General features: G+C 39.4%; 1 protein-coding gene across 1 annotated transcript in view; it reads left to right on the top strand.

The window, feature by feature from the left end:
- IPO5 (importin 5) overlaps positions 1-24,504 on the top strand; it is a 32,467-nt gene extending 7,963 nt beyond the window's left edge. Inside the window, exons 3-26 of the mRNA XM_015851572.2 lie at positions 78-270; positions 729-831; positions 1,076-1,172; positions 2,164-2,268; positions 3,912-4,034; positions 4,122-4,242; positions 7,161-7,248; positions 10,168-10,274; positions 11,461-11,585; positions 11,675-11,764; positions 11,854-12,027; positions 12,250-12,468; positions 12,866-12,949; positions 13,745-13,877; positions 13,962-14,083; positions 14,661-14,757; positions 15,562-15,734; positions 16,180-16,291; positions 16,817-16,872; positions 18,740-18,862; positions 19,158-19,377; positions 20,232-20,460; positions 21,526-21,667; positions 23,527-24,504. Of these exons, the coding sequence (XP_015707058.1) occupies positions 78-270; positions 729-831; positions 1,076-1,172; positions 2,164-2,268; positions 3,912-4,034; positions 4,122-4,242; positions 7,161-7,248; positions 10,168-10,274; positions 11,461-11,585; positions 11,675-11,764; positions 11,854-12,027; positions 12,250-12,468; positions 12,866-12,949; positions 13,745-13,877; positions 13,962-14,083; positions 14,661-14,757; positions 15,562-15,734; positions 16,180-16,291; positions 16,817-16,872; positions 18,740-18,862; positions 19,158-19,377; positions 20,232-20,460; positions 21,526-21,667; positions 23,527-23,613 (3,123 nt within the window). The 3' untranslated portion in view covers positions 23,614-24,504. The remainder of the gene's footprint in view (positions 1-77; positions 271-728; positions 832-1,075; positions 1,173-2,163; positions 2,269-3,911; positions 4,035-4,121; positions 4,243-7,160; positions 7,249-10,167; positions 10,275-11,460; positions 11,586-11,674; positions 11,765-11,853; positions 12,028-12,249; positions 12,469-12,865; positions 12,950-13,744; positions 13,878-13,961; positions 14,084-14,660; positions 14,758-15,561; positions 15,735-16,179; positions 16,292-16,816; positions 16,873-18,739; positions 18,863-19,157; positions 19,378-20,231; positions 20,461-21,525; positions 21,668-23,526) is intronic.
- Positions 24,505-27,527: the final 3,023 nt, after the last annotated feature.

Below are 27,527 nucleotides of genomic sequence, written 5' to 3'. Positions count from 1 at the left end.
TGCTACAGTGGTTCTCTCTTCTTTCCTTGAGTTTCACATCAGAACTCCTTTAACGTATGTTCTGTCCCATCCAACAGGCAAGACAGATGGCAGCTGTCCTTCTACGACGTCTTTTGTCTTCCGCTTTTGAAGAAGTTTATCCCGCTCTCTCGCCCGACGATCAGACCTCTATCAAAACTGGGCTGCTGTTGATTATTCAGTTGGAAACACAGTCCAGTATGAGGAAAAAAATCTGTGACATCGTTGCTGAGCTGGCCAGGAACTTAATAGGTATCTATTTCAGCTAATATTGTGGCAAAAGGTGTTGATAGTTTTATTTTTCTCTTGTGTTGCGTGGGCTTTAGCGCATTATGTATTAATTGATTTGGGGATTTCAGATAAGATGTAATGTTTGCTTATGTTATACTTGATCAGACAAAAATAAGATTCCTTAGTTCTGCTTTTTAAATTGCTTGTGGTGAAGTTGGAGGAAGTTTTAGGAAGGCATTACGTTTCAATTCTAATGAATGTGATGCTGAGCAGTTACACTTGAATACTGTTATATCAGTAAGTAGAGATCACTTTGTGCCTTTAGATCTACCATTTTAGCTGTATCTTATGCTGTGATTTGGATGCTGGCTCACATCACTTGTTCCGAACTTCAGTACTGATGACCGTTTGCCCTTCTATATTGAGAGAGAGCCACTCTTAGCTTGCTTACCCTAAAACTCTTGTTGTGTTTTATCTAGATGAAGATGGAAACAACCAGTGGCCAGAAGTTCTGAAGTTTTTATTTGATTCTGTCAGTTCTCAAAATGTTGGACTTCGTGAAGCTGCTCTGCATATTTTCTGGTAAGCTTTCAGGCTTTGCCACGTTTTCACAGGTGATCCAAGTCACATATGTAAAAATATAGTAAATACCTTCACTACTTAATTAACAAGTGAGCATAAGGTGCGTTTATTTTGTTCTAAGAGCTCAGTCAACCCTAATACTCGTATGGTTGCAATCTGTATCTAAAACAATAGGTAAGTTAATGGTAGCAGTTACAGTTGAACTGTGTGAAGTTGCACTAATGTTCTGGTCTTATCTCTTCAGGAATTTTCCTGGGATTTTTGGAAACCAGCAGCAACACTATTTGGAGGTCATTAAAAGGATGCTGGTTCAGTGTATGCAAGATCAGGAGCATCCATCAGTAAGACTGTTGTTTTTGATGGTTTTTCTCACTCCAAGTCTCAAAGTTTATTGTGGTGGTTTCAAACATTAGGATTCTTAACAGAGAGTTGTGTTACCTGAAGTCAGTGTACATCTGGAGGTGTTTTTACTATGCCTATGGTAAAACAAAAGGCTCAGATGCTCTAAGGTGGGCTTGCTAGCTCATATCACTGCATTGACCAAAACTCTTGCCTAGCAGTTATGCTTGGAGAAACCTATTTGTAGTGACTAAATGTAGAGCCAGGGGTTTTAACTGACAGTGTGAGTGATCAGAAACTCATTGTTAAGCTCACTTTGTGGCCCTCATCTTTAACAGAATAGATACATTCCGTACTGGTCATGCATGGTTTGCTCTATGGGCATGTAGCAAGTTTTGCTTTTCTGGAAGGATTCAGATTTATTGATTTGTTCAGAGAATTGTACTTCTGTACTTTGAAAGCGTTTCTCTTGTTCAGGAAAATGCTGGGCAAGTGTAGGAAACCCTGCTGTGATATATGGGCTCAGTTTTCTGCTCCTCTGTGGGTTACTTTGTCTGACCTTTGAAAGTCAACTGAGTAACATTTTTAAATACCACAAATCATGCCTTTACACAGAAGCTTGTTTTACAAACTTAAATCACACTTGTTGAATAAGGGGACTTCGAAGTCCTTTGGAAAGGAAGCCAGGGAAGAGAGCTTTGTTTTTTGAGATGAAATAGGAAAAAATGGGAAATCCATGCTAAAACAGAATAGTGTGATTTACTTTTTGGTATCTCTTTGGTATCTCAGAGGACGTGGGTGCTGAGAATCTTACCATTTTACTTAAAGCAAGATGCAAAAGTCCATGTTAAAAACTGATTTCTGTGTCTGTTAGGTAAATATAAAGAGAAAAGGATAATCCAGCTTAGGGCCTTGCGGTGGGCATAGTGTTAGAAGAAAACAAATGTTTTATTACCAGTTCCTGACATCTATTTCTCTAATCCTGCCTTCTAGATCAAGACTCTGTCTGCCAGAGCTGCAGCTGCATTTGTGCTTGCCAATGAGCACAATATTCCCCTTCTTAAACATTTTGCAGACTTGCTACCTGGAATCTTGCAGGTGAGAAACCACGCAGGTATTGATAATGTGCTGCTAATGTGTCTGTGTTGACTGGATCCCAGCAGAAATTACTTGTGAACATTTTCTGAATTAGGCTAAGTTTGGGATAAAGAGCAGACTTCTTGCTTGCAGTTGGTACAAGACGCTATTTTTGACTGCATAAGCTGTAAACATGGAACATGTGAGCATTGTGGCAAGCTAAGGGAGAAAAATGAATGCCAAGGTTTCTGTCATCTGCAGCTGTTGGTGTTCTGCTTGATCTTAAGTGGAAAGGGAAGGGAAGTTGTTTTTATATAAACTGATGTTGAAAGTGTGCACTCGACTGCACAAGGTGTGTATTTGGATATGGAGTTCACTATTTGGTGGTTTAGTCTTTGATTTTGGCAGTGGCAACTGTGTTGTTCAAGTTGTAATTGAGAGGACCTTGGCTACTAAGTGTACTGCATGAGTGGGAGCAGGGCAGGATTTGGGATGGGCCTGCCATTTGTCTCCATGTTCAGCAATTAAATAGCAAGCTTATCTTAGGCTACAGGTTAATATCCCACTTTGCGTGGTGTAACTTTGAAAGCTATTTTAGCTTCTTAAAGTGCACGTTAACGATTGTGCTGCAGCACCTGGCTTGAATTTTCAACTATTTTGCAACTGTAAATCTCAAGACTACGCTACAGAGGCTGTGTTTCAAAACACCTTATTGTGTGGAGGTCTTAATTCTCTGGCTGTGGTAACACAAGATGGGTACGAAAATCCCAGTTTATAAATAGGAGCTGGGATGTGTTAGAATAGCGGTGAGTGACCTTTGGAGACAGTTGGATGCTTGTTGTTGTTGTTGTTGAAGTATTGCTGTGATTTTAAGTTGCGTAAGATTAAATATCTGACTTGGCAATTCAGTCCTTTCAGCAGCAGTTATATCGGAGGCTGGACGTTCAGAAATGATTGTCGAATCTTGTATCAAAGAAATTGAACTTGGAGTAGTGGTAAAAAGTGACTGGAACTTCAGTTGAGTCTAATCACTGGTGTTCTATACTACTAATAATGTTTTAGGACTCAACTTGTTATGCAAGTTCAGAAACCTAGTCTTGTCTCATACACTGTCAGCGTCAAAATGATTGTAGAACTTGGAGTTCTAAAGAGACTTCCAGAAAATACTGTATTGTACCTCTTCAGAATTAGAGAATGAGCGATAGCTGCAAGAAAGGGGGATGCAAAGAGATTTTTCATAACCGTGATGTTGACAAATGCTGCTTTGACACTGAAAATGAGATTGTAGATGACTTAAGTGGCTTTAGCAAAGTCAGTCTATTTTCTTATGTAGGTAGCGGTAGGACTAGAGGGAATGGCCTCAGGTTACACCAGGAGGAGATTCAGGTTGAACTTTAGGAAATACTTCTCAAAGAGAGTGGTCAGGCACTGGAATGGGCTGCCCTTTGGAGGTGGTGGAGTCGCTATCTCTGGAGGTGTTCAAGAAACATTTAGGTGTTGTACTGAGGGATGTGGTTTAGTAGGTGATGATAGTGATAGGCGGACAGTTGGACTGTATTATCTCGGGGGGTCTTTTCCAACCTTGGTGATTCTCTGATTCTTTGTAGTCCCTGTGATAATACTGTTTGCTTTTTATTCATTCATCTTATTCTCATCCCTTGTAGGCTGTAAATGATTCCTGCTATCAAAACGACGACTCTGTCCTGAAGTCCCTCGTAGAAATTGCAGATTCTGTTCCGAAGTATTTGCGACCACACTTAGAACCAACATTGCAACTAAGCCTGAGGGTAAAGCTGGGAACTTCTTTAAACTGGTATCTTTGTTCCTTATGAAATGTCTGTTCTGACTTTTGGCTCCGATCTTCTGGATTGTAGTTGTGTGCAGACACCAATCTCAGTAACATGCAACGTCAATTGGCGCTTGAAGTGATTGTGACCTTGTCAGAAACCGCTGCCGCTATGCTGAGGAGGCACACTAACATTGTTGCACAAGCCAGTAAGTCTTCTATTCATTTTTCTCTGATGAAATAACTTGTCTTTTACATTATTAAACTGACTTTGCAGATGTTCAAGTAGCAAAAATGTATCTAACTTTTTTTACTGCTGCTGGTAACTTGAAGTGGCAGAGTTGAATTTTCTTATGGAGAAAATGCTTTTGTATTACGGCTCTTCATAAAATAATCTGCTTATGTGGCCACCAGAAATTTGTGTGAAATTTCAGTGGACTCCCATGAGGTGTTTCCAAGGAAAATACAGCTTTCGTGCTGTTCTGCTGCCTTTGGGAACTTGTAATGTTTAAAAAAAAAAAAGAAGTTGATGCATTCAGTTCTGAAGTCCTACGTTTGGAGTTTGGTATGTAGGCCAGATACTCTGTGGTGCTGGCAACTGAAGGCTGAAGGAACCGGGCATGCGTGTTGAGCTTCAGTGTTGACTTAAAGCTGTGAATTTAGAAATCAGATGCTGGTGTAAACACTTGAACTAATTAGTCTATTAAACACGCTAATGGTAAATTCTTTGGAGAGGAGCTTTTTTAGTCACGGATTATTTGAGATACTAAAAATAACCCTTCTGGACAGTCCAAGCAGCAGTGCTCAGTGCTTTTAAATGAGCAGACGCACTGGCATTTCTCTGCCTTTTAAACCCTTATGAGCAGACGAGGACACTGACACAGCAGTTACGGGTATATAGAAAGTTACAGGTATATAGATCTCTAAAGCAGTCATCAAACTTGTGGCACATGTCATAGCTGAATCTGATTGGCATTATTGTCTAGATACCGTGTAAACTTACAGAATAGCTTTCTAAAGAATCGTAGAATTACCCAGGTTGGAAAAGGCCTCGAAGATCATCAAGTCCAACCTCAGCCTAACCCTACCTCTAACAACCCTCAGCTAAATCATATCCCTGAGCAAGAATGACTATTTTCATATTTAAAATGTTCTAAAAATGTTTAGAATGCTGTGTGTTCATTCCATTTTGTAGCTTGCTGGGAGTATTAACTTGAAACTTGCTGAATGTCCCCAAATCACTACAAGCTTCTTAGCTAGTCAGGCAGCGTGGCAGAGAAGTCATATCCCTTTAGAATGCTTTATTTTATGTTGGGGAGGTAATTGCCACTGTGGAATGAAATGTTTGTATTAAGATAGTTCCTTAGGATAAGGCACTGCATGGAAGTGAAATGCCTTTGGTTTGCAACCTGCTGTAAAATCACTCTTAATGAATCGCTAAGATTTAAAAAGAGAAAAAGAAATCCTTTTGCAGAGCTCATAAAGCACTTCTGAGAAGAATAAGAAGGTAACAAAAGCAGATTGCTTTTGTCTTGGTTTTGTGTTGTGGTTTAAAGGACTTTGTGGTTTCATTCAACTAAAAAATTGCTGAATCACTGAATTTTTCACAGCTGGAATTTGATCTTGGGTGAAACTGTCACCTTATGTTGGGTTTGTGGCACGTGACCCTGATTTAGGAGCATGCAGTGTCCTGTTACCTGAGTTTTCTGCTCAGGAATCCACTTGGGTTCACATTTCCCACTTCGAGCTCCATCTTCAAGATAAGAGGTTTTTATTTGCTTATTGTTTAGGAATTAGAGATGCCACCTAACTTTGGTGGTGGTTTTTCTTCTGGAGTGGAAAGTCCTGGCATGCTTTGACAATCTACACTCCTATTCGGCAAAAAGGCAGGTCTCTTCTCACTAGTGACAAGTGACAGGACGAGGGGAAATGGCCTCAGGTTGCGCCAGGGCAAGTTTAGGTTGGATATTAGGAAGAACTTCTTTACTGAGAGGGTAGTTAGGTACTGGAATAGGCTCCCCAGGGAGGTGGTTGAATCACCATCCCTGGACGTGCTTAAGAGCCGTTTGGATGTGGTGCTCAGGGATATGATTTAGTGTAGGGTTTTTAGAGTTAGGGTTCTGGTTAGGCTGCGGTTGGACTTGATGATCTTCAAGGTCTTTTCCAACCTGGGTAATTCTATGATTCTATAAGCAAAGCTCAGTTGTCTTCATTATAAACAACCTATATGCTGGCAGTAGTTAAGGTAAGGAAAAATATATACAAGTTATATGTAAAGTTGTACTCACCTGCAACCAAATTCATATTCAGTGAACAAATGCTTTGTAGGTATGATGACAGCCAAGCAACTTGGGGCAGTGGTGTGTTCTCAGCTGTACTTGTTAGCAGTAATTAAGATTGATGTGAGTTGTTGGAACTTTATAGCACTGGTGGCAGATAATGATTGACTTCCACCTTTCAGAGTTGTGTCAGTAGATCATTTTCACATGCTTATGAGTGTCTGAATTGCTTCTGGGCTCTAATAGATTTTTCTTGAAGAAATGATTTTCAGTGACTAGTAAGTATAGTGAATTCTGACACCTGAGCATCACACCAGAGACTTGTTAGTGTCCATTAAGCTACCTTGATATGTCTGGCTGAAGATGCATAGCTATATCAAGCAAATCAATCCATGACTTGATCTTTTTTTTTGTGCTTGTTACACGATACTGATATTTTCATCTGTCATCAGTCACTTCAGCAGGAGTTTCTCTTCTATCCAGCTGTGCAGTGAGGTGAGCTTGCTTAGGACTGTGCCTTTTTTGTAGCTAACAGTAGTAGAAGCATTAGGAAATTTATCAGCTGCAGTACACCCCAATCAGGCAGTAAATCTTAGTAGCAGCACAGGCAATAATGATTTTTTGATACAAAAAGCTCTCAGCTTTTCTTTGTTCTTCTGGATTTTAATGTTGTGAAAATCTGTTCTGAATTTTTTGCTGATGCGGTTTGACAGACAGACTTGGCTGCGTGCTGCTGGAAGAAGAGGCTGTTTTCCTCAGTGATTTCTAAAGGGAAACTTAGGATTTAGGCTTGTTCTTTGAGAATCTATTTTAATTAAACAACCTGAGCTTAAAACTTGTTGTTTCAGTTCCTCAGATGTTAGCAATGATGGTTGACTTGGAAGAAGATGAAGATTGGGCAAATGCAGATGAGCTTGAAGATGATGATTTTGACAGGTAACTGTGCAACTAGTTGTTTCAATATACTGCCAACATTGCATGGCTAACGATAGCTTGGAAATACAGGATGAAAATGACTACAATGCATTATTTCTTTTTACTCAATAAGTTTTCTGTCATGAGCAGTATATACAAATGATCATAGACACTGAAGAGTAAAAACCTAAAACTCTTAACATGAATTGATAACTCCAAGTAGATACAGAACAGAAGATATATGTAGGAGAAGCGTAATTGCAAGTAACCACACTTTGTTGCAAGAGCAGTTTATTTGTGGATTATTTAGGTACTGTTTAGCAAGTAAATAAATCCTTTCAGAATTTTCTTATTGCTGTAATGCACATCTAGAAGTTGCATGTTATTTTGCTAAACTGCTAAAGATGTCCAGTCTTTCTGACTGTGTGCTTTGTAGCTTGCTCCAGTTTTTTCACTCTAGACAGTGATATGTCTATGGGCTCCCGTATCTGCCCCTGTCCAAATAGAAGTAAATGAAGTAGAAGCAAGCAGGAATGTGTGCAGTGAGATGGTCATGTCCACACAACTGCAGAGATGCAGTGTATTTTTACCAGGCTAGGTGCTTTCTGCAACATGCATCTCTGCCTTGAATCCTCTGGTTGTAATTAGTGTTTCAGAACAGTTTGTGGCATAGAGTACAAATTTTGCCACATGCACAGAAAAGGAGAAAGCCCTTAAGGAAGAGTAATGAAGGAAAAGCAACTTTTCTTTTAATCAGTGTGTTCTTACTGGAGACTCAGTTGTATTAGCCATGCAAGTTTTCCTTCTCTGAAGCAGCTTTCCAAACCTGTTCTTGCAGTTTTATATATAGTAATTCTGTAGTTTAGTCTGGAAATACTTACAGATTTTTTCCCCCATCTCATAAATTAGCAAACTAGTTGGAAATATTCATAGCGTGATAGACAGTAGGAGAGAGACATCACTACTGATCTACATAGCGACTTGTACTGGATATCAGGCATATAAGCCTGCAGAACTGATGCACAGGAATTAATGGAAGAACCTGTTAGCTCTTATGCTCAAGTTGGAACACTTTTTTGGTTTCTCTTGGTTATAGAATGGGAACTAAACTACCTACTTCTAACCCCCCCCTCCCTCCCTTCTTCTCCTCCATGGTAATTAGACCGTTTTAGTTCATTCTGCTTCTTCAACTTCTGAAGTTTGCTATACTGGCATTCAAGTTTGTCAAGTATTAGAATCTTTTCATTCTGTTAAATTTCAAGGGTAAATAGAAGACTGAAAATAAAAGTGGAAATCCTTATCAAGTCTTTTAGGGTGTGGGGTTTCATTTGGATGGCCTGTTTTAGGCAGCTTAGTAAGTACTCTGAATCATCCCCTTGAGGCATGCCAGTTTCTCTTTACTGTCAGCAGAGTAGTTCTTCTCAACACAAGTGTGGATTCTAGTGTGAAATTCCTTCTGTTAAAAGTAGGAAGCAAAGATAAAAGAACAAGTTATACTTGATAGACTTAATCTAAAGGAGAAACTCAGCTGTTCTGGTCCTCAAAATAGTAGGAGAGCTGGAGGGTTTGAAACAAAACCCTAGAAATCAGATAGTTTGTGGAGATTGTATTTGCTTAGTTTGTTCTTCAAGCACCTTCACTCATGTTACTATGCATTTCCCACTGCTGAAGTTCATCTTTATAGGGAGTTGTTAACGAGCACAATATGCTTTCTAGCTTCTTGTGCTTGACTACTTTATAGCTATAAGATGCTTGGAATTTATTTGCAGTCCAAGGAACTGGCTAATGATATTCAGGCTGTAGCCTAGTTAGGGTGTGTTCAGGTCTGACTAAGGGGGATGTGAGTCAGTGTACACAAAAGCATCAGGGATTATTAAGCATTTCCAGTTTCTTTGTCCCTTTGACTTCACACAGCAGTGAAATTCTAATAAGGAGGAAAACTCTAATCCAACTTCCTTGTTCCCCAGCAAAAGCTTTGCAAAAATTGCACAGAGATGTGTGGTCATTTTTGTGAGGTAATACTACATTTATTTCCTCACATTGAATGTATGAATTAATGGTGGAAGGAAGGAACTCGAGGGACGTCATTTCAGATGAAAGCAGCCAAAAATTTCAGTGAGTTTGTGCCAGTCTAAACCTATGAGCCCAAGCTCTGGCTGGTGATGCTTCTATCTGAACATGATATCTGAAGAGGAACATGCGATATTGTGATTATCTTTATCAGCTTTGTTAGCAGCATGTGAGTTTTTAGACTATATGTGCTTTCGAAAGAGACTTAGGGATTCAAGCATGATAGTCTGAAGACCTCTATTTATAGCCCAGCCAACCTGATACTTGAAAGAAGAGGGGGGTTCATTCTTTTCTGGACCATTGTTCAGCTTTTCAGTCAGCACAGTGTCTAGAAGGTACTATAATAAGGTACTATAATAACCTTGAGTTATTATAGCCATATAAGCCATACCCAGATTGCAGCAGCAGCTGGCTGTATCCTGGAAACTTCATTCACTTCTCTGTAAAGATTAATTGTACTGGATAGAACCAGTCTTTCAACATAGGTAAAGTTTGGCTATTCTCAGTTCTGGAACTGGCTGCAAGTCACACATTTCTCACCTGGATGTTTCCTGCCTGAGTCATTGGCCGGGGGATGTGCTGCTGTACTACTGATATGGCAGCCTTGCTGGATTACACAGAAATATGTTGGCCAGTGTTATCTATATCTATCTACAGATAGAACATTTTTAAGTGGAGGGTGAGTAGCTATTCTGTTGCTGAGACACCCATCATGTGTGCTTTTAGAGCTGGGCTTACCTTATTTACTGATGAAGTCTTGTTTTCTCATTCAGATGGCAAAAGTTTGGGGAGTAGAACTGCACAAAAATGTTGGGCTGTTTGTTTTGTTGTAGATGTCAAATGTTTGCTATGTTTGTCCCTGTTGTTTAGCAATGCAGTAGCTGGTGAGAGTGCGCTGGACCGGATGGCATGTGGCCTTGGAGGAAAGCTTGTTTTACCTATGATTAAAGAACATATCATGCAGATGCTTCAGAATCGTAAGTAGATGCAAACTTGTGCAATTCTTACCTTTTGGGGAACTCTGATACCTCTTAAGTCTTTCTGCTTAGCTAAGAGATGTATTTCATGCACTGCTTTTGATTTCAGCACAAAGAAATGCAAGTGCTGAGTACTTTGAAATGCATTGCTTCTCTTTACACTGGGATTTCTTAAGACTTAAATTGATTGCATTAAGACTGGACCTCAAACAGCTGAACAGATGTCAAAAACAGACTGATTTTTGTCTTATTTTCTGCAGTTCTCTGTCAGTGTGGTGTCATACAATACTTTAAGTCTACTCTGTTCATCTGAAGCTCAGATCTCTTTGGAAGTGCCGTGTTTCAGTGAATTTCTACTCTTTTACAATCCTTAAATAAGAATTTGTCTCTGTCACACCCCCTACTCCCTAATTAGATGCATTGGAGTACAGGAGTCTGTGATAGGCTGTGTTTGATTCTGATGATTTAAATATTTGTTCCATGAGATGGTTACAGATATTCTTATCAGTTCCTTCAAATGCTGCTTTTCTTCTTACAGAGGCCTGTAAAGCCTGCTCAGTCAGCCTTTCAAAGCAGAAAAAGTATGCTTATTGCATACACTTTCAATTGGCTTGTGATGAGAGCTGTCAGTATAGAAGATAGCTTCCAGACTGGCAAATGCTGTGTTCTGTAGAACCCACAGAAAAGAGTGGACTTAATGGTTATAAGACTTATACTCCTGTGAAGAAGTCACATAGCTGATGTGTCTGGTGCTTTCTTTCTGTTGGGTTAAAGCAGTACCTAACAAGTATGTTTCCTTCTTTGGGAGAGGGAAATGCGATAGGTACAGTGTGATTCAGGGTTTCTCACTGATAAGAAGTTCTTAACTAAGAACATCCAATTATCATAAATAGCAAAAAAAAAATATAAACTGCTTCACTGTATCTTCTATCAAGGTGATACTTCATCTCTTCCTGAAAAAGAAGGTGATGAAAGATCAAGTGTCACAATATCCACTTGTCTAAGTTGAGATTAATAGGACTTGAAAGGGGGGAAAGCCTCATTAACCCTAATAACATAATCAGTGCTCTTAAACAGTTATTTCTCTTCTCTCACTTATCCTTCCCGCCACTGCCCCCTGCTACCCCACCCCTCAATTAGAAGTCATTTGTCTTTTTAATATTGATGTCATTTTAATCTCCTGTAGCTGACTGGAAGTACAGACACGCAGGCTTGATGGCTCTCTCAGCCATTGGAGAAGGTTGCCACCAACAGATGGAAGGAATTTTAAATGAGATAGTTAATTTCGTTCTGCTGTTCCTTCAGGACCCTGTAAGTATCAAGTAGTTAATTATTTCAAAACATTTTCATTTCTGCTCTTGTGGCTGCTTCTTAATCACCTGAGGGAAATCATCTTTCAGCATCCAAGAGTGAGATACGCTGCTTGTAATGCTATTGGGCAAATGGCAACTGACTTTGCACCTGGCTTCCAAAAGAAATTTCATGAGAAGGTAAGACGTAAAACAGTGTGTGTGGGGGGGGGTTGGGGGGAGTTTCATTCAGAAACTTGCTTATCTGAAAATGAATGTTACTATTTCAGGTGATAGCAGCTCTTCTGCAGACCATGGAGGATCAAGACAACCAGCGTGTTCAAGCCCATGCTGCTGCAGCGCTCATAAACTTCACTGAAGACTGTCCAAAGTCACTACTAATTCCGTATTTGGATAACCTAGTGAAGCATCTTCATTCCACTATGGTGATAAAGTTACAAGAGGTATAATATAATGAATGAACAGCTTCGTGACAGGTGATCTCTTGCATGTATAACAACTAGTGTAGCCAATCTATGAGCTACAAACCAGTAGATGGATCTACTGTCATTACAAATTGACCAGAATGAGGATATGCCCCTGAGCATATATATATATTATTTTGAATGCTGTTCATTTAAAATATTTGCTTTAAAAATAAAACCTTTTAATCTTCTCTCTTCAAGTTGATACAGAAAGGCACTAAGCTGGTTTTGGAGCAAGTTGTGACTTCAATAGCATCGGTTGCAGATACAGCAGAGGAGAAGTTTGTTCCATACTATGACTTATTTATGACCTCTCTAAAACACATTGTTGAGAACGCTGTTCAGAAGGAACTAAGGCTTCTGCGAGGAAAAACTATTGAATGCATCAGCCTAATTGGTCTTGCTGTTGGTAAAGAAAAGGTAAGATCTTAACCTGGAGAACAGAAGGATTACAGGCACGGATTTTCATTTTATTGAGTAAGGAAGGCAAAGTCATGCTTCATAGTAGAATAACACGATGTATGGATTAAGAGAAGACTAGCCTTCAATAAGTAACAGCTCTTTATTAATCACAGTTCTGTGGTTCTGTGATTTATACTTTCAAATGTGTGGATAGAAGTACAGTGAGGCTGAAGACCACAATCGTTTAGTGATGCTTCCAAACTAAGTGTTTTTGCTTGTATCTTTCAGACTTCTTGAAGTTTTAACTTCTGTCTTGATAACATGTTGGACATTAATGCTTAAATTGTTTGGTGTTGAGAGTCTCAGCAAAGTCTTCCTTTGGCTTGCCTTTAAAAGCACATTATCTTATGTTTAGTTTATGCAGGATGCATCTGACGTAATGCAGCTGTTGTTGAAAACGCAGACGGACTTCAGTGATCTAGAAGATGATGATCCACAGGTATGTTAAATTTATTTGTCTCATTTGTTAGGATTTAAGATGTCCTGTGTGCACATGACATTCCTTAAAGAGGGGGGAAAAAAAGCAGCTGCACAGTTAGGCTAACAATTTACCACATCTTTTATAAGGGGTTGACTGCCCTGATATGTCCTTTAAATCTCTCATGAAGCATGGTTAGGAGATCAGACATCCAGAATCTATACTTGCTGTATCATTTGCAAGTCATCCCTTGTCTAGTAGTTGGTGCTTTATTTGGCATTGTGTGATTATTCCTTTGCTGTCATCTTCTTATAAATAGTTCCATGAGTTCTACTAGGCAGCTGCTCTAATGAGCAGAGAACTATTTTGGCTTGTGCAACTGAGAAATTCCTCATAAAACACTACATTTATCTTTAGCTCCGCTTGCTCTTTTTAGGAATGAGACTCAATAGCATCACTTCAATTCAGGAAACTATTTGTTTCAGAAAGTAATGGACTTTTGAAGAGAGTCATGGGTGCCTTACATGTATATCTTATACTACCACATCTTTGATGAGAGATGCCAATGCATTGTTTGATGAGAGATTCCAATGCATCATTTCATATAAAGGCTTGGGGGAGAGGTCTTCTCAAGCTTCATTTTTACATAACATGCGTATCAGATTTGGGTTGTTTTCAGTCATTTAAAACTAATGCACCACTGACTTTGGGGGGGGAAAAAATCTGTTGTAAAGTGTTATTTCTTCATGACATCATTATAAATATGTGTTAGAATAAAATATGAGAAATGAAAACTTTGATTGTCCTCTCTTACAGATTTCTTACATGATCTCAGCATGGGCCAGAATGTGTAAAATTCTCGGAAAGGAATTTCAGCAGTACCTTCCTGTTGTCATGGGCCCTCTAATGAAGACTGCATCCATTAAACCTGAAGTAGCTCTTTTAGACAGTAGGTTTTAAGCTGATGCTTTGCTTGAAAAGCACTGAGGTTTGAGGTTGTATTTTAAGCTTTATGCTTTTTTATTAAAAACAGCACAAGATATGGAGAACATGAGCGATGATGATGGTTGGGAGTTTGTAAACCTAGGAGATCAGCAGAGTTTTGGAATTAAAACTGCAGGTCTTGAAGAGAAAGCAACTGCGTGCCAAATGCTGGTGAGTGATAAGGAAATCTTGGTGATGTGTGTATTGCTGGATGATGAAGTATAGGGCCAAAGTCTGTAACAAATCTTTTCTTTACAGTACTAAGTTAAATAGCTTTGGTTTTCTTGTAGTACTGAATTCAAGATTCAGAACTCCAGAAACTGGAGCATAGGCAGTTCTGCACAAATGTGCAAAGGAACTTCTCTACGGTGAGGGTGACGGAGCACTGGAACAGGCTGCCCAGTGGGGTTGTGGAGTCTCCTTCTCTGGAGATATTCAAGACACCTACCTGTGTGACGTGGTGTAGGGAGCCTGCTTTGGCAGGGGGGTTGGACTCAATCTCTGGACGTCCCTTCCAACCCCTACAATTCTGGGATTTAGACCAACTTATTTTCCTGTTGTTTGAAGATAGCTTTCTAGAACTTACATTTTTAAGGTGAACAGAGCTTTTCTTTTTTTGCAAAACTTCTACAGTACAGGAGATACTGAAGAATTTTAATTCTTTTTTGCCACTATGCTGTTTTTTATTGTTTTTTTTTCCCATTAAATATTGCACATTAACATGGCACTTTCATGTTTTGTGTTTCAGGTTTGCTATGCGAAAGAGCTAAAGGAAGGGTTTGTGGAGTACACTGAGCAAGTTGTAAAGCTGATGGTTCCATTGCTGAAGTTCTACTTTCATGATGATATCCTATTAATAAATCCTACTGTGGGAATGGAAGCTTAGTTTGGGAAGAATCGGTCATGCTTACAATGTTTCCCTAAATGAATAGAAAGTACTAATATTGTAATGTTCTACTCTTTACAGAAGTCTTGTCTTATATTGACATATAAATATATTGACTAAATATTTACTTATTTAGTCAATAAATCGTAGTTTTCCCTTTAGTTTCTTTTAAACAAGCTCATCTGTAACGTAGTAAGCAAGCTGTACGGAATGTTTTGTTGGCATCAACAGATTAAGGCAACTTGAATATATTTATTCCTTGAAAAAACTTCTGAATAGCAAACAGTTTAATTTTGGTATTTGTAATCATAGAATGGCTCGTGTTGGAAGGAACCTCAAAGATCATCAAGTTCCATCCCCCCTGCTTAATCGGGCAGGGTTCCCAGCTGCTTAATCAGGCACTGGACCACGCTGCCCAGGGCCCCATCCAACCTGGCCTTGAACACTCCAGGGATGGGGCACTCACAGCCTCTCTGGGCAGCCTGTGCCAGCACCTCACCACTCTCTATGTAAAAAACATCCTATTGACATCTGATCTAAATCTCCCTTCCTGTAGTTTAAAACAGTCAGTTTCCCCTTCCCCTGCTGTGTCCTATCGCCTTCTTATAATCTTCCTTTAAATTTAATCTTACCGTGTCTCTAAGAAATCAACACATAACGAAGAGTCAATTTTAGATAGGAAACAAATGTCATTATAGTTACTGGTACTTGTAATTTAAGCACTTTGTTGTCCTGAGTTGTTTTATTTCCTTAATAACAAAACGTGTTCGAGTGGCAGCAGCAGAGTCGATGCCCCTCCTTCTTGAGTGTGCCCGAGTCCGCGGGCCTGATTACCTCACACAGATGTGGCACTTCATGTGTGATGCGCTCATCAAAGCCATTGGGACAGAACCAGATTCAGATGTTCTTTCGGAAATAATGCATTCTTTTGCAAAGGTAACTTTCTTTAAAATGTCATGACAATATTGTTCATAGCCTTTTAAGGTAAAAGAAAAGCAAGTGAACAAACATGTGTTTGCATTTCTTTTAGCTGCTTAAATTAATACCAAAGTTGCTTATACATATCTGCTCAGATATTTCTAATTGTACTTAGGTATTTTGGTTCTCTGGGTGGGCAGGAGGGGGAATAAATATTAAGCTAAAAATAAACAGCAGGCTTGTTTATTTTAACCACAAACCACTCAAACAATGTGGGTGAAATATACAGTGAAATTACACCTAACTTGATTAATGTGTGAATGGATCACAGCATGGGAGTTCTGTTAGTTATTTCTGCTAGTAATCGCCTATAGTGTGAATTAATACTCTGTGCATGTTTTAGATTTCATTGAGACTGCTCAGGTGCTTTAAATCTGAAAAACAGATCCCTTTCTTTCACTAGTGCATCGAGGTAATGGGCGATGGATGCCTCAACAACGAACACTTTGAAGAACTTGGAGGAATATTAAAAGGAAAACTAGAAGAGCACTTTAAAAACCAAGAATTAAGACAGGGTAAGTCAGCAGAAATTGCTGTCAATGTCTGATAGTTCTTAAAACAGAATTTAATCGTTTCTGAATGCAAAAATGCCTAGTTGGGATTTCTTTAATTTCCATATTCATATCCAAGTCCAACTGGACTTGGAGACAACATCTTCTGATGAATGTTTGTGAGCTCTGGGAGGGTGGGGATGGTATAACTTACTGCATTGCTGTAGTTTAATCAAAACTTTATGTGCAGATGACTTGATGGCTCTTGTGTCTGTAGTGTTGTCACTTCTGTGATCTTTCATCTTGGCAGTTTTAAAGCAATAATAGTGCCTTATTTATATGCGCTTTTTGTGGTTATGGGCAGGTTTCATGCTGTTTTACATATTCTTGGTCCGAGCTGTCACACTTGTTTTTCTGTGAAAGGTCTTTGAAGCCTAAAGACAAATTCTTCTTGCATCTTCAGACAGTGTATCCTGTATTGTTTCCAAATCTGTTATATTGCTTCCTAGGCAATATAATGGTTTAAAATGTTGTTTTTCTTTCTTTTAGTGAAAAGACAAGATGAAGACTATGATGAACAAGTTGAGGAGTCATTACAAGATGAAGTAAGTTGGCCTGGGGGGCTTTTCCCGTCATAAAGCACTTAGATCGAAATACATGACACAGAGATGGCTAAGTTAAAGCATCGTGCATCTTAGAATTGTTTCTTCCTGGAAGAATGCACTGTTGCCATATTCCTTCAAGAAGTGGGTTGCAGTACTTGTATGAATTGGAAAACATCCAAGGTTTCCTTGCCCACTGTATACTAAAGCAATAATTTTGAGGTCTAGCTTTTCACTTACGAAAATAGTATCATGAGTATCACTGTAGGACAACAGAATCAACAGCTGGCGTAATGTGTTTGCTCATGAGAGAATACCAAAGTGACTTTGCTATGATACTGAGCTGGCTTTAGTTTGAAGTAGAGGTGACTCCTGTGTTATAGGAAGAGTGGTATAGAATCAGTCACTGCTGTTTATAATGAGAGAGGATACTCAATGAATTTAAGAAATAAGAAACTTTTGCCTCATGATGAGTAATTAAAGCTTGTCTGCTTGAATTTGAGCTGTTTGCGGACCTAAGTTGTTCTTAACAAACCATGTACACATATTTAAATGCTTTATTAAATAACAGTGCATTTTCTGTGCCCCTTTCCTTTGGGAACATTAACCTGACATTCAAAAGGGGAAACTTGGTCACCTGCATAATGGCATTATCTAGGGACCAAAACCAACTGAAAAATAACCAAGTTTTGAGTTAAAAGTCCCTCCTGACTATTTTTTTCTGCTCTTATTTGCCATAATTAAGCTTTTTTGTGTAGTGATAACAAGAGAAAATGGTAGCAAACAGAACTACTTCAGAGGGTCTGTATCTGCTGTATCTGCTCTCTGCAACAGAGTTTCAAGGCATTCTTTAAAATACTTTCATTCATATTTGTTTGCTTTTAAAGACTGAAGGGGGGACTTGTATGCACTGTCTTGTGAAAGTAGGAGTGGGACTGGAATATCACTTTCCATGTGAACAGAATTAAGATATGATAATGAGCAACACCTGATTATACACCTTTTAGTCCCGGAACTGTGTGCACAGCCCTTACCTCAAGGCAGCAGGAATGTTATGGGATACATAATGGCAGGGACAGAAGTCAAGAAAGATGATCAAAGAGTAACATCAGTCTAATATCTTGGATACAGCCCTGGTTTGAGCAATAACTTTTAAGTATTGTGTTTAGCAGGCTTTGTGGCATGATAAATGGTCACTAGTTACTGGTTTCCAGTAAAGGGGGGGGAAAAAAATAGCTATATTGTTTTCCTGCCTGAAAGTATAAACTGATTAAGGGAACCGTGCTGAGTACAACAGAGCAAAGTCAAGTGGTTTTTCCAATGCACGCGTGCCTAGCAAACAACTTGAAGTCCTCACTTGGAAATATTGTGTGAATTGATAGTTGAATCTATGTGATGGTTATTGGACTTCATTGGTTTGATACATTGACTGAGCAAGGAGAAAAATGGGATTAAAATAAGAAAATTAATGTTCCTCATTTTTGCCACACTCGAGCACAAAGGCTGTTATCTCTTTGCTTTTAAATCAAAGCTTGTTACAGTATGTGTGAGCTTCAGAGGAGGAAAAGGGCCTTCTGTTTTCTGTAAGAGGAGTCCAGTGAAGCAGTAAATCTACACAGGAGGCCATTTGTCTTTAAACTTTCCACCCCTGAAATGAACCTGTGAGTCTTAGGTGATTGGGTGCTTAAGCAGCAATGGATTTGGGCTTTATACCAAGAGTTCAAAATATTGGACGTAAAGAGGCTGTTGTTTTACAAAACAAAATCATTGAACAGCTTTCTTCTATTAGTTCATAAACCATAGTGTTGCATGTGATTTCCAATATTTTAAGAATCATTAATCTCAGTGTGAGTTGTATCTTTCCTATCAGGATGACAGTGACGTTTATATTTTGACTAAAGTATCCGACATTTTGCACTCAATATTCAGCAGTTATAAGGAGAAGGTGTTGCCATGGTTTGAAAGGCTACTTCCACTAATTGTCAACTTAATTGTAAGTACCCTGTTCTCTTTTTATTGTGTATTTCCCTTTTGTTTTTTTGCCCCTGAATGTTTAATAGGCCTTCTATGCAGGCCTCTGTACAGAATAGTCAAGTCCAGGTTTAGGTCTGATAGGAGGTTAAGCCACATCTATCACTATTGAAACCAGTGCTTTGTAGTATTAAATTTAACATAAAAATTTAAGAGAAGTTCTAGGCCGCTGTTAGTGTGACTTTGTTTAAATAATCACTGACTGTACAAAATTACCTGTTTGAAGGTGGCTTAAACATAATCTGGTTTTGCTACAGTGTCCGCAGAGGCCGTGGCCGGATAGGCAGTGGGGACTTTGTATTTTTGATGACATCGTAGAGCATTGCAGCCCCTCCTCATTCAAATATGCCGAGTACTTCCTGAGGCCGATGCTGCAGTCAGTATGCGATAACAGCCCAGAGGTTAGACAAGCAGCTGCCTATGGTGTTGGAGTTATGGCACAATTCGGTGGGGACAACTATCGTCCCTTTTGCACAGGTATGTGTTCACCAGGTAAAACCTCTTGAGTGTGTGATCCTGCACGCGCTGCTCCCTGCCACAGCCATACCCACATTGACCCTTGAAGGTGGTATTGTTCACCTTTGGCGACGTGCATTCGTTACTCAGGCTGGTGGTTCTGCTGACCTTGGAGGTTCTATGAATTATAAGTGTTATATTAATATTCATTAAAAGTAAGCTCACATGACTGTTCTAAATAATTTTTTAATAATGTAGCAAGAAGTTGGCATTTTTCCTTGAAGTTGGATTGTTGCTAAGCAAACTATGCCAGATGGTTTCACCATATGAAATTGTTTCTATGAGCTTTTTTAGTGGGCCAGGGGTGTGTGTTTGTCCATATAAATGTGTATGCAGAAATGCAGTAGGCAGGCACTGTTGACATGCGCTGCAACCCGAATTAAAGTGGTGTTTCTCATCATCGGTTTTTATAGAAGCTGATAGATAAAGTTAGTTGTCTATTGCCTTTTTCCCATAGATTATGGCTTCTTGTATATTGTAGGTTGTGTAACTTCAGTTAAAAAACAGCAGAAGATAGTTATTTTTTCTCTTCTGCCCTTGTAAAGTAAACTCAAACTTGGATGTTAGCTGTTGTTTCTTCTGTCTGTGTATTTTACAGGTTACTGAGCAGGGAAGAACCTGAAAGCAGAGAGACATTGGGACAGCTGGAGTAGTGGGGTGGGATGGCTGGATTTTGTTGCATGGATGAACAAACACCACAATGCAGTTTATAGACTTCTCTACTACAAGCAGTCAACCCTTGTAAGATTTTTGATGTTAGTAAAATATAACTTGATTGTGCATTAAATGTTATTCTTCTGTTGTTTCTCTATTAGAGGCGCTTCCATTGCTGGTGAGAGTCATTCAGTCGCCAGATGCCAAAACCAAAGAGAATGTCAATGCAACAGAGAACTGCATTTCAGCTGTAGGAAAGATAATGAAATTCAAGCCAGACTGTGTAAATGTTGAAGAAGTCCTGCCACACTGGTTATCGTGGCTTCCACTTCACGAAGATAAAGAAGAAGCTGTTCATTCTTTCAATTACTTGTGTGACTTAATTGAGAGGTAAGGTGATGTTATTGATGTTATGCATAAAATGAGCTTGTTTGCAGATTCTTTCCTGGCATTCATTTTCTAAAGCTGAGAAGCTGTCAGGTTAACCTACTTACAGTTTGGAGAAGATAATTTGGGAAGTCATAGCAGAGTCTTCCACATTGGTATTGTAAGTGGAAGTTGCACTTAGTAATTGAGTGCAGGAATTTCATCTTTTGGATCATTATGGCTTAGTGGAAACATAGACAGTAAGTCATAAGTAGGAGAGCTGTATTAATATCTTGTATCTTGTGGTGCTCTGTTAAGGTTATAGCTAAAAATGGGTGATGGCAATTGAAGATTCTGTACTGATGATTGTGCAATTGTAGAGACACCATAGCAATACCAACCTGTATGTGCATACACACACAGAAATGAAGAGTTCTAATATGAGAACAATTCTCTTGTCCACAGATGTGTGCAGAGTGCTCAGCCTTGCTGTGCACTTCTCTAGAGCTCTGTCTGTCCCACATTCACAGTCTCTGTGTTACAGCAGTGGTAGGTGGCAGGGCTGGAAGCAGGACGTGTTTTCCTCTTCAGTCCCTGACTGCCAACACTCCTGTGCTCCAGAACTTGGCTGGGAAAGAGAGAGCAAAACTGTTTACTGGTGGTGTCAGTGAGAGTGCTGGCAGAAAGCTGAGGTCACTCACTGGTGCTCTATTGACACCAGTAATACAACCTCCTCTCCCTTAGAGCACTGAGAGAGAGAAAGAAGCCCTTTTAGGCAGGGTATTTCTGTCACTTTATTTATGGTTTCATCTGCATGGAACTCAGCAGTTCCCTAAAGTACAGAACTTCTTTCTGATAAAGCGTAGGCGGATTAAAAACCAGCTGGTTAAATATTAACAGGAGGAGGAACGTTCAGTCAGCAAGCAAGAAAGCTATGCGGACTTGCTAAGCTGAGTGAAACTTGGATGTAAACAAGCAGCTTAAGAATAAGATATTTCAAAATCACTAGGCTTAAACGTGAAATGTTTACATCAACTTTTTTAGTCAAACATGGCTTTATTTTGTAATATGTATTTTTCATCATAACAGCAACAATCCAGTTGTCCTTGGTCCCAACAACTCTAACCTTCCCAGAATATTCAGTATAATTGCGGATGGTGAAATTCATGAAGCTATTAAACATGAAGATCCATGTACCAAGCGATTGGCTAATGTTGTTCGCCAAGTGCAGGTAAACACTCTATTTCTTATACATAAAGGGGAACGCTTAGGATTTGCTTTCAGGAGTATCAAAACCATTAAACTAGTCCTGAGAGCCTTGTCTCCTTAAACAATAGTGCTTCAACCAGTGATGATGGATGTTGTTGGACATTCCTAGAACCATTTCTGTTACAACTTGGTAATGACTGCACTTGAATATAGGAATAAAGTCTGTCTTTATATCTAAGCTCCTCAGATGCTTGTTAATTAATAGTCTTAAGATGCCCACCTGATGATAGCATCAGGTTTATTCCACAGTTACAGCATCTAATGATAGAAGGATGATATGGCTGGATGTGGCTCTGGGCAGCCTGGTATGGTGGTTGGCGACCTTGCTCAAAGCAGGGGGATTGAAACTAGATCACTTTGGTCCTTTTCAACCTAGGCCATTTTATGGTTCGACGATAGAAAGTAATGTGGCTGGCAAGCATATGGCCTATAGAATGTGTATGGGATTTGGAGCAGCGGCTATTCAATCATTGCCCTTTGTATCTGTCATCCTTAATAAATGGACTCATGCAAGAGTGGCCACTGTGGATTCTCATTTGCAGATAAACAAATCCTTTGTTGTTAGTATTTAAAGTCTGGGTATGGAACTTAGGGTTTGCCAATACATTTGCTCAGTCTATGTACCTGTGTAGGTTATTGTGTATTGTCTTGCTTTTCAAAGTCCATTCTTGACCAGGGCTGGTAGGTATATATAGGATGGAAACTAGTTTTGTCTCAGTTAAATGATTTAGCTTCAGACTGTGGGGGAAAATCTTAAAGCTTGTGATGTGGGTTTATTTGTTTGGGGGATTTCTTTCATTTTGCTGTTGATGGCTTTTTTTGTTTGTTGCTATTAATTGTAGCTTACAGTTGCCAACCTTGCATCTCTCCGCACGTAGTAACTTGACTTCAGTAGAGCATTGCAAGTATTTTATCCCATAGAAGGAGCTTGGAAGGCTGTGTAAGTGCTGGCAGTTTCCTGGAATCTGGGAAGCGGCAGCAGGCAGAAGGACTTTCTTTTGCAGATTTAAGTGAGCTGTTCCACTGCCAATATCTGACAGGAGTCGCATTATGGTCAGAGCAAGAATCTCATATAAACTTCTTTCCCTCGTGCTTAGATGTTCTCATGCCAGGAATATTTCAGTGTAGTATCAGTTTAAATGTCATAAATGCTGGCAGAGCACACGTAGTTCTGCAACATTCCACAATACGTCGAGATTATAAAATGTCCAATCTTATTTAAAACAAACCTTAAAAAAAAGAAAAGCAACACTTGAGGTCTTTGTTTCTGAAGTCTGTGAATCCATTTCTATATGCTGCACAAAGAATTGTGAGAAAAGGGCATTTATTATGAAGCTGAAAATTGAAAGCTTGGAATAAAACAGTCTTTTAAATGTACTTGAAGCACATTGCTGTTACAAAAGCTAATCCAGTGTTAAAGCTGGTCACGTAAGGCAAGGTGTAAGTTGCTTCCATCTTTTTGTAGCTGAATAAATGCTTCTTCCAAAACCTCTTATTGTTTTCAGGATCTTCGACTGGTAGGTTTAAAATGGTAGCACGTACAAGTGGGGCAAAGGAGGAGGTGGGTTCCTAGGAATTTCAAAGCAAATTACTGTGGTGCTGTTTAACCTCAGCTTCCCTTTGAGTATTTCAGGGCATCTCTCTGAATGCAGAGCCGTGCGTAACTGAAGATTTTGGTTCATCCTTTAGCATATGTGTTACAGAAATTAGCCTGGTGAATGATGAGCTTTCTAAACATGACGTTGCAGTATATGCCTTAGAAGCTTGTAAGCCTATATAAACCTGAAGCCTATATAAACCTGACTTCTGTTTTTTTTCTAGACATCTGGAGGACTGTGGACAGAATGCATATCACAGCTCAATGCAGATCAACAGGCAGCCATACAGGAGCTCCTGAGCTCTGCTTGAAGGGCCTTAAGCATCATCTGCAAGAAAACTAACTCCAAATAAACGTTTACCCTATTGTTTAGGTTTCTTTTGTTTCTTTATTTTTGAGTAAAACAGAACTGTAGTGCGTGTAGGCCATTCTTCTGCAACCTACAGGCAGTGGCAACAGGAAGAAGCATTCTTTCCGAATGGTGTTTAAATCGGTATCTGTCCCACAACACTGAAGAAGTTTCCTCTAAACCCTACAATAGCACTGAAGAGTATTTTTCTAACGGTATTAGCCATCCATACGATGGCGAAAGGGAAACAAGTTGAATTTTCTCATTAGACATAATGAATTAAGAAACAGCTTTAAGACCTTGTATGCAGCAGTAGATGTATGTTATGACAGATAAACATTTCTCTACATCTAGTGTTAATTGTATTAATCGGAGTGTGAGTCTTTGTAGGGTAGAAAGTGTCCTTCTGCCCGACAAGTTAGTAGATCAAAAGATGAAAAACCGAAGACAAAACCATCCAGCATGAAGACCTCATTGATCGCACTTTCAGATTCCCAAAAACAACTTGTACAGTGACTCAATGAGGAAAGCTGTTCAGCTTCCAGCCCTTGAATGTGAAGTCTTTTTGGCATGTCTGACAGTATCTCATTCACTCCTCAATAAATGACATTGAAACACAAGAAGCTTGTGTAGAAGTCCAGTGATGTGTGGTTCTTTTAATTCCCCCCTGTGAAAAGATGCAAGTAACAAGCTAGACGAGTCATGATTTTATATCTGAAACTTTGTATATTGTTGCCTATTACAGATTTTATGCATTTTTTGCTTGACTTTTTAAACAAATTTTTCACCCGAGTGTGTAGAATGGAAACTTAACTGTGTTCCTCTTAAGACAGTAAATTTACCTATCTTAAAACTGTTTTGTGTTCAGGTGTAATTGCATTTTGTAACTTATAAAACGTAGCATCATTCCAGCTGCAAATGTGTGACGTTATCTGGCAGCCAGTGCTCACAGGTAGTATGTTCTGGGGTTGTTTTTATGTAATTGGTTCCCTGACCTGAAAGAATCAAGAACTGTTTCAGGTCTCTGTTAGTACAGTAAGAGCAGTACACCATTTCCTAGCTAACCTAAAGCTAAAATAAACAGAGTATTGGAGTTCTAACAAAGGTCAGCATGAAGTTTGTGCTTTTATTACCTTCAAGATGCTGGAATATATATTGATGTGGGTTTTACCAAGTCAAATGCAATCTCAATAGACCCTTAGAGCATGCATGTCTTTTGAAAGGTTTTCTTCCTTTATAAACAAGAAAAGGTAGAAAGTGACATGTAATGAATTTGCTGTAGAGTAAGCTTAGTTTTGCCTCTGAAAATTGTTTGAATAAAATAGTACAGAATAAGGTATATCAAAGACTGTCCAGGACTGTTATCTCCTAGTACTTGTGACATGAAATGCCTTAACTATATGGACTGACACTGCAGTTCATTACTTAGTTCAGAAGCAGCTGAACTAACAATATAATAATTTTTTATTCCCATTTTGTTAATTGTTTCTCATCTTGTGTTTGCCAAGTTGAAGCATTCCCACATTGTGACATGAATTCTGAAGAATTAGGTAGCGGTACTGTGAGAGAACTGTAAGTCAGGACAGTTACATCCATCACCGATCAGTTAATCAAGTCTTTGATCTTTCCTGTTTGTTAAGTTTCAGTTGCCTTGATGTGAATTTCCCCTCAGTCTAAAACACTGTGGGGAATAACTTAAGCTTTTTTTTTCATCTTTTCCCTCAAAATTTCATTCCCCTTCTTTGGAATATCTGTACTTGTAAAAAGGCAATTGAACTGTGCTGTTACGATGCCCAAAACAACATTGACTTTGGCTTTCTGGGAGTAATGTTTGAGTTGCTGGCCCAGTGGACCAATTTTCACCTTACTTTCAGCCCAAATAATTTGGACCAAGTAGAACTGGGGTTGCAGATTGCTCTGTGTGCCAGAGGAGCACTGAACAGCATCGTGCGGTCACTTTGGCCTTGTTAATAATCCCTTTATCAAAGAAAAATCACTGAATGAGTCAGTGCAGATCAGTTCCTTGAAGTACACAGAGGTTCCCAATGAATTTCTTACAGATAAGCCAAATCTGTAGCATTTCCTTAACACATATGAGCTTTAAAAGCTGAATACTTTTCACCATTTTAAAGAACTCTCATTGGTAATTTTGGCTTCTCCAAGTTCCTTACTTGATGTTTATGTGAGTACAAACCTTCCTGTGCTGCCAATCTTGATCTTCCTTGAGCAGTGAGGTGTGGCTGCCCAAACAACGTGTGGTGTTAACAGCAGCTTTATCTGCAATAACCACAGAATGAAAAGCTGCTGTTAGGATGGAATCTAGCAGTGGTTACTGATAGGAGAAGGGATGTAGTTTTATTTCAACCACTTTCAGGTTACGCTTCACTGAAATACTCCGCCACGGAATTTGGTAGTACTTGATGTAAGCACAATGAGCACTGCAAATGGCAGTGGTGATCTACATTACCAGAGCAAAGAGGTGCCCCAGAGCCTCCTAGACACCCCAACAGAAGTGTTCCTTGTTTTTCAAAGCAGTTCACTTCCCACAGCTTGGGTGAGTTCCCATTGAAACTCTCATCCATGTAAGAAAATGACTTGGTACATGTATGTTCTTGATGCAGCATTTATGTATGGTTGGGACCCATCGTCATCACTTTCTCTCTGCAGAGACTTCAGTGTAATGCCAAGTACAAGGGCTGGTGTTCCACAGCATGGAGCAGCTACGCCAAGTGTTTGCTGTTTTCTACAAGTCTGAATCAGTCTCATGTATGGAGTAAGGTGTGAGAGTACAATGTGTTGCACAGCTGGAATTTTTGATGAAATAAAGAATTAAGGAAGGTGAATTTCCTAACGGCTCTGTGTATGCATCTATGTCCTGGTTATGCATCCACCTGGGTTCTTGATCTGGAGCTTTATTTCTACCCTAGTGGCATCCATTGAGGTGTGTGTGTACATCAAGTCTTCCACATCCAGTAAGAACAGTGTGAAAAGTCATGAAGTCAAGCGTCTGCCAACCTGTATTTTATTTTTTCCCAACTTTGATGTATTTTACTGTGGGGAGCAATCGGCCTTTGCTGCTTAATCATTCGGTTCTCTCCTAGTAGTACTTGCATGGATCATGAGGAACTCTTAAATTCTAAGAAACACATTTGTTGACTCAGGGAACAGGATCTGTGCTTCTGTCTGGTAGAGGTGATTGTCACAAAGGTGCTTGCATTGCTTTGAAGGACAACTCACAGGACAACTCAGCATCTATTGGGATGTCAGGAACCTGGGATAAGTACCAGATAATGGTCACGGGATTGAGCTCACCTGATACAAGGTATCTGTGACAGCGTTGGCTTATGTAAATAATTTTCTGCAGCTCAATCAACTCAGTGAAGGAACAGAGATGTATCTAGATCATCTAATGTTTAGTTGTAAGAAAATGTTTGATTGCTCTCTTGAGTTGGTGCTGGTAGACTAGGTGTGGTTAGTGCCTCCAGTCATCCTTCAGATAGTGCTTATAATTAGTGCAATGGCACTGGGTAACATCCACAGTTGTACCACAGTACAACCGCTTGGAAATAGATTTCCTGGAACCTATTTTTTCCCTACTCCTGGGTTCAATAAGAACAAAATATTCTCTCCCCATCAGTCTCAGCCATCCCCTTGCTGTCTCACTGAGTCAGCTCTCATGGGCATTTCTCAACGCATTGAGGTGTTTCACATTGACAGGTAAATTATCTGCTAATTAATTCCCATTCACGTGTAAGCTTTGGACAGCACTCATTTCTGGAGGGTGTAAGTTACCTTCATTGGCATCTCCTTCTGTCATCAAGTCAGATTTCTGTCTTCTGCTTCATCGCATGTAGCCTCTGGTAACAGATTCTAACC

Source organism: Coturnix japonica, chromosome 1 (assembly GCF_001577835.2).
Source record: "Coturnix japonica isolate 7356 chromosome 1, Coturnix japonica 2.1, whole genome shotgun sequence".
In the NCBI taxonomy this organism is placed as follows: Eukaryota; Metazoa; Chordata; class Aves; order Galliformes; family Phasianidae; genus Coturnix; species Coturnix japonica.
This window is presented reverse-complemented; position numbering and strand designations above follow the sequence as displayed.